This window comes from Momordica charantia (assembly GCF_013281855.1).
Source record: "Momordica charantia cultivar OHB3-1 chromosome 9 unlocalized genomic scaffold, Mcharantia_2.0 BLBB01000009.1, whole genome shotgun sequence".
Taxonomy (NCBI): Eukaryota; Viridiplantae; Streptophyta; class Magnoliopsida; order Cucurbitales; family Cucurbitaceae; genus Momordica; species Momordica charantia.
Genome location: NW_028275167.1, coordinates 14,370,666 through 14,384,205, shown reverse-complemented (window position 1 = coordinate 14,384,205; position 13,540 = coordinate 14,370,666). Strand labels below are relative to the sequence as shown.

Here is a 13,540-nt window from a genome sequence, read left to right as displayed (position 1 = left end):
ACTTGAGTTACGAACACTCGTGAATGATTGACTCGTCATTAATGGTCGTATATCCATGGACACGAAAACATTCTGCAGTGAGAAGAGTGCAACTGCGGGTCTTTAGTGGAATGACCCGTAGTTAACGAATCTAGATTAACTTGGTCAATGAGTTTGACCGATTAATCTTGCATCGTTGGAGCTTCGGATCTGTAGGTCCATTAGGTCCCCTTGCTAGCTCATAACGAGTAAAACGATGATCAAATTTTTTGGAAGAATTTGAATTGTTCAAATTACTTAAGGGATTATATGTATATTGATACATTATAATATATATAGTTAATTGTAAATTAAAACTATATATTATGAGAGATATTATTTGAATGAGATTCAAATAAAATTAATATGAATGAGATTCATATTAAAACTATAGGTTATACGAGAGAAATGTTTTAGAATATGATTCTAATTTTATAATAAATAATTAAGTGTTAACTATCTATGTATATATATATTTATTAATTATTAATTGGATTAATAATTAATTATATTAATTAATTTGATTAATTAATTATATATATAATTATTATATATTAATTATTATATATATATATTATTATATATATATTATATATTATTATATATTTTATATATATTAATATTATTATTCTTATTAAAATATATATTTTTTTAATTATTATTATATATTATACATATATATATATATATATATATATATTATTATTAATATTAACTCCCCTGCAAAATTGCAGGGGAGTGGGGGGTTGCTGTGACGTGGGGAGTTACCCCACGTCATTGTGCTTCTTCTTCGATGGTTGAAGAAAACAGAACACAACCAAGAGAAAAAAAAAACTCCCAGAGCTCTCTAAAAAATTCTCTTGATCTCTCCCTCTCTTCTATCAAGGTGCTACCACAAGCACGATCCCGAGACCCAAGAGGATAGCGAGGAAGATCCGGTGGTGGTGTTCGAGGGGAATTCACTGAAGAAAAGTTCTTCAAAGGTTTGAGTTTCCTCTGTATTTTCATTTTTGAAATTCGATTTTATATCCCGAAAATCAGCAACAAAAATCCGTTTCCGCTCCAGGATCCATATCCCTTCAACGGGACACCTGGTCCTTCACCCCGGAGCTCGACGGTTCAACCCAGAACCGCATTGGCACATCGGACGTCCCCCTCATCCTAGCTTCGGGGTCTTCCACCAAATCAGTATGGCTCGTGGGCAGGGACCCACGAGATCCGACCTCGAAGGAGGAGGTGGTCTTCTTCTTCTTCCTTCTCCTCTTCAAAGGAGACTCTCCTCTCACCTTGTTCAGGGGAGATATGTCCAGTGCCTCAGACTCATTCCTTGGGCGCTTCTCTTTGGAGTGCTCCCCGACAGAGTCCAGCTCGGTCACTAGAATGGGAAGCTCAGCGGATTGCCCAGCATTGTCCTGAGCTGAAGGTTGAGCGGCAGTAGAAGTTGTGGGCTCCGTGCTTAGGACAGTCTTGAGGGCGTGAGCACGACCCTTAGACTTACGCTTCAAGCTGCTGGAGAATCTGCACACCATTGCTGCAAAACAAACAAGTAAAAGGTCAAAAATCGAGGTCGGAAAACCAAATTCAAAATTGAGGTCGAGCACGACTTACCTTGGCCTTGAAGCTTCGATCGGACGCACCAAAGGGTTGTAATCTAACAACCCGGAGTCAAGAAGCAGCTTGTCGGTCACCAGGGTTCCGATCTTCCTGCCCTTTGGAAAACGATCATTGTAATACTTAAGAGTATCAAAGGAAGCTTGAGTAAGCTCGGGAATTGGTCTGATTGACACTGCACGAGACAAAGAATAGTTCGAGTTAGATAGGAGAAGCAAGAGAGTTGAAAGACTTAAAGCTACAAAAAGAAAACACGAACGACCTCATACATAAATTCCTAAACCTAATGGGAACGTCAAAGAATGGACGACCAGACTCGTCCTTTGCCAGCCATTCTCCAGAGGCAAAGAACCACTTCCTCACCCATCCTTTGATAGAGGTTGACCCCTTAACTATTCCACCTACGCCTTTCCTTGCGCATATATAGTACCGACCTGGCTTCTTAGCTATTCTCTTGACTTCGAAGCACCCAAGAAGTTGTTCAACGTTCAGCAGCTCGGCCTCGTCCTCGTCCCGAGCACGTAACCAGAGAGGATGGCCAAGGCAAAAATGACACCCCATCCATTGGGGGCCACTTGAGTAGGAGCTAGTCCAGTTCGGTTTAGGAACTCCTGGGCAAAAGGGTGAAGAGGAAGTCTGAGGCCGTACTCGAACATTTTCAAGTAAAGAGTGACCCACCCCTCTGGAGGGTTGTCAGCTCTTTCCCCTTCCTCCGGAATTCTAAGGAGGATGTCATCCAGAATTTTAAACCCCCTATGAAGGGGTCCGAGATAGTGCTCGGGCATTTTTGAAGGGTATTCCAAACCCTGGCCCGAGGTGGAAGCCCCACTGTTTTCCCCATCATCGAAAAACCTAAAATTCTCAACCTCTTCCAGTTCGAACTCTAACCTACGAGCTAAGTCCTCCCCAAAATCACTTGGCTGAGGGGGCGAACTGCTTATTGTCCGACCTGCGCTACCTAAGCTACCACTATTGGAAGAAGACGACATGAAAACTACCATAGTTGAAGATAAGAATTAAAGCAAGGAAAACTATTGACCTACAAAGGGTTCGAGCTAATTTCAGGTCGAACTCCAGAAATTCAGGAAGCGACCTGAAGATAGAGAACTATTTATAGCAAACCGGGAAAGTCTCTGCACCGTACACGTGTAACAAATGAGCGGCTGGGATCGTCTCGGAATTTCTTAACGCCGGAATACTTGAGTGCTCCGACAGCCTGTCAGGCTGGAACATATTCCGCTTCCACAACGGTCATATTTGCACCACAAACCAGAAGTCGCCACGTGTCCTAATTTGAACCAAATAACTTCTCTGCCAGATCGAGATCGAACCTGGCAAAGAGGGGGCCAATGCTTGGGGGAAAAATGCTATGGACACGTGGAGGACGCTCAGTGGTGTTCAAAAATAAGTAAAAGAATATTATAGGTCCACCTCGAACCTGCCGATGAGACCAAGTTTGTATATGAAAAAGGCTAAGTGTAGAAGCCGAGGTTCGACCTGATTGGGGTTTGATCTGCTCAAAAACCCGACATGTTCGACATGAGAAAAGACAGATAACCGCCGGTCGTGAGTACTGTCGGACCCACCACCTATAAATAGAGGGCCTCATTTCATGCTCAGGTATCGAATCTCACCTCGAACTTAATATTGAGTCCGACCTACATTGACTTGAGCGTCGGAGGGTTTGCCCTCTTGTGCAGGTTCACTCTTTAGTTCAGGTCGAGCTGAAGAACGGGTTCGAGCTTGGTTTGTTAAACGGTGTTGTGCGATCCTTTGCATAAACAATCTAGTTTATGCCTTTAAACTACTAAAATATCATAAAAAAATTACGGGGCATTACAATAACTACTCTTAATATCAACATTTTTGGATTAACTACTCTTATCATCAATCAGAACAATCGTATCCCCTAGAAATTTAAAGTATAAAATATGTATGTATTAAAAGGTTGATGACAAAAATAGAAGATAAAATTCTCTTCGGTAACCTTATTTATATACGGTATAGTAGTATAGATAAATGATAAAGTAAAGGAGTATTTTTGTAGTTTACCAACAAAAAAAAAGGAGAAAAAAACGATACAGGAAAATATTTAAAAGAAAATATTTAAAAGAAAATATTTTGATGTTAAGACTTCAGAGAAAAAAAACAGAAAAAAGGGAAATTAGAAAAGGAAGGGAGACAATTGTTGCCACGTATTATGAAACGTGCGGTGCCGGTGGTTGTGTTAGGAACGCGAACGCCGACTTAGAAGGAAAAAGTAAAAAAGGAAAAAGACAAAGAAGACCCTGTGCGGTACGCTGGTATAAAAGGAAGTAAAATACTGAGAAAGCTCGAGAAACTGCGAACCGAACCCTAGCCCGCCCTCAGATCTTGAACACAGACCTCATTCCGACGCCATGGCCAGCTTTGACGAAGCTCCTCCCGGCAATCCCAAAGCCGGAGAGAAGATCTTCAAGACCAAATGCGCTCAGTGCCACACCGTCGACAAAGGAGCTGGTCACAAACAAGGTCTCTCTCTCTCTCTCTCTCTCTCTCTCTGTATCATCATTTCTTATCTATGTGTTTCTATTTCTTGCGATTGGAGATCATTTTCTGGAGATCTTTCGTTGGGGTTATTCGATCTGATCTGTCTCTCTCGTTTGTCAACGATTTCAACGAACTAATGCTTATTCTCGGCCTCTACCACAAACTTTCTATGGATTCCTTGTCCTTTTCAGAGAAGGAAACCCCTCCAAAGATACATGTTGTTCTTACTATTACTCTTTTTTGGAATTTTGTTTGGATGATATGATTTTTAAAAATATTTAGAAATAGTTATAAATGTATTGAAGTAATTACAAACATAGCATATCTTCGAAAGATTAATTTGATATAGTCATTTTTCAGAACTTATTGATCATTCATTACTTGTGATATTAATGATAAATTAGTGTGTTTGTATTCGATGGGATAGCCTGGCCATTGATTATATTGCAATCATTCATTAATGTTAACCGTGATGATTGATCGTAATCACTAATATGTGCAGTTTGTTTAGCTCTGCTATTTTGATACTATTTTTTTTTTATCAAATTATGATGAGCAATGTCGCATGGAATCTTGCAGGTCCTAATTTGAATGGGCTATTTGGACGACAATCGGGTACAACTCCTGGATACTCATATTCTGCTGCCAACAAGAATATGGCCGTGATTTGGGAAGAAAAGACGTTGTATGACTACTTGCTTAACCCTAAGAAGGTAAATTCTTTGTATTTTCTGTCACTTGTGAACTTATGATATTGATCGATTTGAAGTTGGTTTGTTTCCTTGTGATATTTTCCCAAATTTTTTGATTGTTCATTTGATTCGGTGATATTATTGGGAACACACACCCAAGTAGGCACTCTTGCATTTTTCAGTTGCTACCAGTAGAGACGTTCTGAAGAAATAAAAAATAAAGAAACGGAGAACTTCTGAAAAACTGACATGATACCATGACTGGAAATTGCATTTTATCATGTAATCTAACATCTTGGTTTTCATTGTTGCTTGAAAAATTATTCTTGTTGTAAAGAGGCTCCTTTAGAAGTATGGCATTGAAGCACCTCAAAGTATGAAAAGAAATCATGTTACAACAAAGAAGTCTTATATCCCGAACTAAAGCCCCTCGAAAAGTGAATGCATAGGATAAGAACTTAAAGATTCTTTGGAGGCCTGAAAGAAGAAAGAGTAAAAAGGTTTTGATGGTAACCACCTCATCAAACCAAAACTTGAAAGATTTAATTGAGAACGTCTAAAACATCTAAGTGTTTGCTCATGCTTTTTTCTTATTGTAGTTTACCTCAGAATCAATGTAACTAACTTTCTGCGACTTTTGAATTATTCCTACGTTTAGATACCTTCTTTTATGCTGACAAGAATTTGTGTTAAATACACACCTTGTTTCTTCAAATAGGTAATGAGCCCCTCCAGGGCGTTTCTTTAATCTAACACTTTAAACAAGAGCTTATACTTTCTGAAGAAGTGGTCCTACGGTATCTTTGAACAACTTTCAAATGTCGAAGCATCCACCTGTTTCACTTTTTAAATTCAAATACGGTGCACTTTATGTCTTGATTACTAACTCTGGTTGAACCATCAAAATCTTTGAACCTAAACTCTTCAACCTCTTTTCTTTTAGAACATTGCACCACCATATTATTCAATAGAACCACTGACACTAGAATTAATAATGTTATCTGAAAAGTTAAAACCCTCAAGTGCTTAAAAACTTCACTTTTTCATCTCTCGTTTGTCTGTAATATATAATCACCCAACCTTAATCGAATTTTTGGTTAGAGAATTTAATTTGCTGTCGAGTCTATTCAAACCTTGAAATTTTCATTATGATCCTTTTTGAAACCTATTTTTTATAACTTTGATGACTTTTCCCAATACATTTTTGATCCTCCAATGAGATGGTCCAGTTCTTCCTACATTTTTCCGCACCATGTGTATTCAGCCTGCAAATCTCTTCCAATCTCTTAAACAACTACCTGTTCTTTATAATACTGCTCCAACTGAGCCCCAATTGTTGAAATCTTTTGCACACTTAAATCAACCTGCTCACCTTTTACCATCTTCCCCATTTGAGGCATATATATTGATTTTTTTAAACATTTTTGAGTGGTCTCAATTGAAAAAATCCATTGACCTTTTCTACTATACTGGCCAAAAGTTTTGAAGAATGGTCAACACTACTTGCGTCAGAAGTCTTCCTCCACTTGGATGTTCGAACCCCACAAAATTGCCTCTTACATAAATATGCTTCTAACAATCAAGCATGTCAATAGTTTTTTTTTTTGGGTTTTTTTTAGTTTTTTTTTTGGCACACATTCGACTTGACAAATTCTTCCCAATTGCTTTGAAAGTCTCTTAATGGATAATCTCTTACCTTAATCTATCCCCCATAAAATGGTTAACTTCAGGTCTTCCATGCTTTTGAGAACATTCTGGTTTCAACATAACGTGTGGTAAATCATTTGCCCGTGGTATCTAGTGTTCAGATTTTCATTGAAGTAGCTGGACATTTCGTTTTTAAGGGCATAAATTAATCCCATACAGGTCTTGCGACACAGTTAGCTTCTTGTAACTTATAGGCTTTCTGTTACTAAATCCCTGCCTACATATCTATATTCTTCGAGAATTAACGTAATGTGTTGTAAATCTGAACGTCTCAGCATTAATTGTGATTCCTCCTCTGATTACTTAGCTTCTTTGTGTGGCTGTACGAAAGTTTCAACATGAGCCTTTAGGGCTTCCTTTCATTGGAAATCCTTGTTTACTGTCAAATTTCAATGACATTGGTTGGTGGGAAAATTGTGGCGCTTCTTTTGCTCTGCTCTCTTCACTTAGAAGCCAAGTGAATTCTCTTTGTTGGAACTCTTAACATGGAAGTATAAACACTCCCAATGTCATTAAGAAAGTGTCCTTAGAGCTATATTTCACCAGGTCGGTCGCGTTTTCACTGTTTGCTCCTTTTTTGGTAATTTGTGGTCTCACTAATGCTCAGATTTGGTTGGTCATGACCTTCCTCCCTTCCAGCATTAATTCCTTGTTTCTCTATTCCTTGAAGGCCATCCTTCTTTAAGTGGGAAGGATTCGTCCTTCAATGTGTGATGGTTTCTTTTCGGCTTTCGTAGCTTATAACAGAGAACAATCTTTTAGGCATGTTTGGCTTTTTATTTTGTTTGGGTTTGTTAAATTATGGATTCTTATGTTTGGATTTGTTAGAGCTCGTGTTAGGAGATTAAATTAAAGAAATTTGGGTTCGTACAACTATATTTCAATTGTGGAGAGAAATGAGGTTTTGCTTGTTTAACCTGTACATTTTTGGGTTCGGGAATGGTAGCGAGAGATTTACATAGTTTGTATATCAATCATTTAAAATACAAAAAGTATAATTATATATCAAATTTAACATGAAGAAGAGAAATGTGTTTGATTAAAAGCATCATAACATCCTTAGAAGCATGGATACCTCAATTTGGGTAACGTGTTTGTGTTACACTTATTGGACACTTGTTAGCTTAATAGATGTGTGTCACACATTAGTTGTTCAAAATGAATATAGTTCCTGACTCTTTTTAGGCATGTATCAACGATTGTTAAGCCTAAGAAATGAACATAAATATTGGGCAAAATAATAAATTTTGAGAGCGAAACATGTTAAACTCATCTTTTTAAGCATAAATGAATACACTTATTGACTTTTAATTTCTTTTGGTACTAAAATGTTATATACTTAAAAAAAAAGTTTATTTTAATAAATGTGTCCTCGTTGTGTCTATTGAGTCACTGTGTTGTGCTCGTATCTGTACTTAGATAATCTCTCTCTATGTAATTAGTAAGTAATATTTAAAATGTTTTAAATACCATTGTCAAACCTTAATTTTAATGTAATTATTTTTTACTACAAATATTTAACTTTTTCTGCAATTACTTTATGGAACCGTGAACAAGTTTTGAAATTCTTCCAAAAGGAACGAACTTGCTAACCCCACATATATATATTTTTTGTAGTTCTTTTTTTGGTGTGAATTTTGTTTCTGCTTCAATCAATCTACTTAGTCTTACTCTTATGAAATTTCTTCCAGAAAAGGACAATAAATAAAAAAATTTTCAGATCACACCATAATTTATCAAACACTAGAAAGAAAGCCCCAAAATCTCTACCATCACCAATGAGCTTTATGAATTTTGTTGGGACCTCTTGTACCAATCCCAGTGCTCAATTGCTCTTTCTTTACTAGATATTCTAACAAAAATTTGGGATGACACAGTATATTCCTGGAACGAAGATGGTTTTCCCGGGGCTGAAGAAACCGAATGAACGTGCCGACCTTATTGCGTACCTGAAGGAATCAACTGCGCTTAGTGAGTGATATTCTGCTTCTACCAATCTAGAAATTTTTTTGTCTTTAAATAAGAAACATACATTGATGAGGAGTATTAGATGAAAATTGGAGATGCCATACAAACAAAGTAATTCTGTGTTACTCAGACTTGTCTTGTGAAACCACAAGACTTCCTTTTTCTTCATTGTATTCTTATTCTTCACGCTGCACTTGATATGATGATTTGCAGAGTTCATCCCATTAGTAGGTTGTTTGTGTGAACTTATCTGCCACAATTTTTTGGCCAAGCCGGTTATGGCGATTTATTTTGATAATAAAATCATACTTGTTAGGGCCTACTCATTTATTTCCTCTATGTTTCAACATTGTTCATGATTTTTTTTTTCTTTTTTTGATAATGTAATCAGGATTCATGTTAATTCATATATGTTTTCAGACATATTCATAAACATCTTCTCTCTCCTTTGGTTTTTGGTTTTCTAATAAATTAGTTTGTTTGCAATTTCGTCTTCTTTTGTTTAATATTTTGATATAGTTTACTAATTTGATTCAAATGAACTGTATGTAATGTAAAACATAAATAAAACTATTTAATTTCAAGATTTTTGATAATGATACGGTGCAGGAGAATGGGCTGAGAGGGTCATGGAAAGTGGGGGAGGGCTATTCCTTTTTTTTTTTTTTGAAGGTTTAGAGTCGTAAACCATCAAAATTTGAATCTGATTCAATATTGCCAACTTGTACAGTTAGGCAATTTAATTTGTACACATGTACAAATCACGTCACATTTCTAGTTTTTTATGGTAGAGATTTAATTGTTAACAATTTAGACTAAATCGTTTCGGAAGTTCAGATCAAATCATCTCTTTAACAAAAGTTTAAGAGACCATTTGTGTTTTTTTGGCATGTGCCTCTTTAATCTTAGTCTTCTCTCTGAATCTCTCTCATCCCTAGAAACTCTCTAACTTTCCTCTCAAAATTTACCCCTCCGAATTTCTATATTCTTGAATTGATTATATAATATTAGATGATATGCTAGTGTATTTTTAAATTAAAACCATCACAAACGTATAATAATAAAAAATTACTTGTAATGAGTTTAAGTTTATTTTATTGTTATTCTTACCATTTTTTTCGGACACAACGTCACTCCATCTTCTCCGTTTATCCACTATGAATGAAGCATGCACATGAGAATAGAATGCTACCTACATGATATTTTCAAAAGTACATTATATCCATAATAATATTTGATTTCAAAAGTACAAAGTATGTATGTTATATCCTATAATAAGTATTTGTATACCACTTTAATATAAAATGAAATTAATGAAAATAGCTAAGAAACAAAAAAAGAAAATATATATATATATATAAACTAAAATTAAAATATTGAAAATATTTACCTAATCATTGTTCATATTGTATGATAATACATGATATGTTAAAAAACGTATATACAATATGTTAATTATATAATTAATAATAGTGGATTTTCAAAAGTACACATAGTTTGAAAAATCGACCAACATCAATTTCACCATGATCTTGACTGTCAGCCTTTGATTCTACCGTTCGTATCCGCAGTGGCTTCGATATTAGCCTTTTGGCTGTCTTCTTCGCGTGCCGATTCTCTTTCTGACCCATCTTGAATGCAAGTCTCTTTTGAGGGAGGGCGGCTATTTTGCCACGTTTATTATTGTTGTTGTTATTTTTAAGGTGAAGGAAAATTGGTATTTCTTGATCACAGTTTTAATTTTGACTTGATTTTTTGTTTAATTTGAATCGGCTTTTTTTTTTCTTATTTAATCTGAAGAAAAAAAGAGAGAAGAGCTTGTTTTCAAAATAGTTATTTCCTCCTTATGTTGGGCCAATGACGGAGGTGAGTCTTCGGTGGATTTGGATTTTTTGTTGAGGGGAGACCCATTTTGCTTCCGCTCTCTTTTCCTATTCTTGCTGCTGTGTGGAGCGGATTTGGAAATTGGAGTTTTGGGAATTAAATTTATTTAAATCTTTTTTATTCACAGAGATGAAGGACGCTGAGTTTCAATGTCTATAACAAATCAAGAAATTTATTTTTAACCAAAAATTAAATTTAACTATAAAAAATTGATTAAAAAAACTCTAAATTAAATTTAACTTTAAAATATCTAACAAAATCTTAAAGAAATTGATTATATAAAAATTATTTCATCCTTTATATATACTAGATTTGATTAGAAAAGATGAACAAAACATAATGAAGCAAAGATGAACAAAACATAATGAAGCAATATTAAACTTTAATTTACTAATTGAAACGTATACATGATTTTGTTTCGACGTTTTAATCACAACGACATTTCCATAAATATATTACTTATATATTTAGATATGATAGTTACAAGTAATTAGTTATAGACTAATTAAACAACAATTAAAGTCTCATTTACTAATTCAAAAAATTTGTATCAATATTTGTAATTTCTGTGTTTTTTGTCGAAATATCAATCGACATGTCCGTAAAATCGGGACCTCGACGTTTTCATCGACATCGTCATTTACTTATATATAACATTAACATAAAATGAATTAACGAAAAAAAACATGAACAAAATTGAACGCATAATAGGAAATATATATATATATATATATATATATATATATATATATATATAATATGGGTTCGATTAAGATTTGTTTCTCCGAAGTACCAAAAGCAAGCATGACATCATTATGAACATAAAGTCCCAATTATGAAACCCCAGAAAAAGGGTCGCCCAACTTAAATGGGATATGATAGCTTCTTTATGGTCTAACATTCTTGCCAATACATTATTTTCATTCTATTCTGGATTGTAATCTCTGATAAAAAAAATATAGCTCCATGAGCAAAAGCTCCTGTCATAATGAATCTGCTATGTATTGGTGATGGGTATATAGCTGCAAAGTCTTGTGCTATGAACGCATAAGCAGGTAAAGAGTACATGTGTTGAGCTACCAAGGAAATAATAACCCAAAGCAAGGCCTAATTGAAAATGAAGCGAATTATTGATTGTGTCATAAAGACCTTTATGTCCCTTTTTTAATGTATTTATCTTGGTGAACCTGGGTTTTTTTGCTGCATACAAGCATTTTTGTTAGAAAGTTGATACATAACTAATGGAATTCTTCTAGTATACCCATTGTCCAAAAAAAGGATCTTATCAGTATTGGTATAAATGATTTTCCCCCCATGTTCGGCTATAGCGACAACCCCTGAATCTCGAGCCACTTGGTGTTCCAACCCAGTTCCAACAATGTACTTTTCGGATCGAGAAAGCTGGACTGCTTGACGTTGCATATTAGAACTCATTAAAGCACGATTTGCATCATTATGTTCGATAAAAGGAATGAGGGAAGCTCCAATAGAAAAATATTGGAAGGGAAAAATACTTCGAAGATGAACTTGTTCCCATTCAATAGTCAAGAATTCTTGACGCTATCGAGCTGGAACAATCTGTTCTTGAATACCTGGATTCAGTGCCAAAGAATCTCCTGTCGCTACCATATAGTATTCATCTCGACTTGGTGTGTGTGTGTATATATATATAAACTATATTTTTAAAACAATAACATCCAATCGTACCATGTTTCGAATATTGTAATGAAATTGATGCAGTAGGAACTTGAAGTTGAATTTGTGGTAAAATAGAATTTTTAATGCCGAAAAATTTAGTTGGCTAGATGAAATTTGAAGACAAAAGAATCCAAAAATAGAAATGGATGAAGCATGGGAACTCAATTGGCCGACGATAAATAAAAATAGAGCAACCAAAAATTAAACAAAATTTTGAATTTGAAATGTAGTTAAATCCAACCATAATTGGGATGAGGATTATGGAAATAATTGATTTGCTGCGGTTTAGACAATCAAATTTGGAACATTAAATCTTTTACATTTAAATAAAAAAAACTAATTATAATAAATACACATGTCATAAATAAGGTTAAATTTTGAAATCCATTAATAACTTTAAAATTGAAAACCTTAAACATCTGTGAAGTCACGTTAAAATTTCAATATAATATAATATTTGCTTTAAATTTTTTGCATTTTTGTTTTTTAGTATTTTGTAAAATTTCAATTGTTCTTGTTCTTGAGGAGAGATTGATTTTGTCGCTACTTATATAAAAAATATATAATAAATAATATTTAAAAAATGATTGATTTTATGCAGCCTACAAAAGAAAGATTATTAATAAAATTTGATATATTTTATTTAAAATTTTTTTTGGTTGTATTAGGTCGAAAACTTTTTTTAGGATGCATTTAAGTAAATTTTAGATATAATAATAAAATAAATAAAAAAAATTGATGCATTGTTGTCAAAGACCCACAATGGAAAATCACGACTCCATAAACAACTCGAAGAAGTGGAAAGAGCAAATCTCGCAAGCGTGTGAGCCCCACATTTAGATTATGGCTAACATGACGGAAGATGCTACTCGCCAAACAACCTTGGAGACCACAGATATCTGCAATCAACAACTCCATTTTGCCCAGAATTTGAGCAACTGAACGGATTCCAGCAAAACTTTAGAGAACCCAGCTCGTAAAGCCAAACGAAACACCTCTTTGATGGCCAAAAGCTCGGTATGCAAAGGGGAAAAACCAACCGCAACAAAACTCGCCAACGCATAAAGGATCTTTCGATTTTCATCGAGAACAAGAACACCTAGGGAGGTCTTGATGATAAGAGGCATGATTTTCACCGAAGATAGATGTAGGAGAATATCAACCCCTCTTTCGTTAAGAATGCTCCGCGTAGGTGGTGGATAGCTTTATTGAAACCTTCTAAATCTCGGAAGTTTAAACCCCGAACTCTTTAGGAAGACAGAGCTTCTCCCACTTCATCCAATGGATTTTCTTTTTATTTTCAGTTCAGCCCAACCAAAACCTAGCAAAATTTTTTTTAATATCCTCACACAAAGTTTTTGGAAGGCGAAAAACACCCATCAGAATGGTTAGAATGGTTTGACCTATACTCTTAATAAGTACCTCCTTGCCTC

The 13,540-nt window shown here is 35.0% G+C and overlaps 1 protein-coding gene across 1 annotated transcript; it reads left to right on the top strand.

The window, feature by feature from the left end:
- Positions 1 to 3,953: 3,953 nt before the first annotated feature.
- Positions 3,954 to 8,847, top strand: LOC111024436 (cytochrome c). The gene is made up of 3 exons (XM_022302126.2): positions 3,954 to 4,140; positions 4,738 to 4,871; positions 8,435 to 8,847. The coding sequence occupies exons 1-3, from the start codon at positions 4,029 to 4,031 to the stop codon at positions 8,534 to 8,536; spliced, it is 348 nt and encodes a 115-aa protein (XP_022157818.1). The 5' UTR covers positions 3,954 to 4,028; the 3' UTR covers positions 8,537 to 8,847.
- The last annotated feature ends 4,693 nt before the right edge of the window (positions 8,848 to 13,540 follow it).

What these genes read in the sequence shown, in the direction of transcription:
- LOC111024436 (XM_022302126.2), top strand. Translation starts at nt 4,029, where the DNA reads ATGGCCAGCTTTGACGAAGCTCCTCCCGGCAATCCCAAAGCCGGAGAG. An exon ending in AGGAGCTGGTCACAAACAAG is followed by an intron (nt 4,141 to 4,737) that starts GTCTCTCTCTCT and finishes GGAATCTTGCAG; the next exon opens with GTCCTAATTTGAATGGGCTA. An exon ending in ACTTGCTTAACCCTAAGAAG is followed by an intron (nt 4,872 to 8,434) that starts GTAAATTCTTTG and finishes GGGATGACACAG; the next exon opens with TATATTCCTGGAACGAAGAT.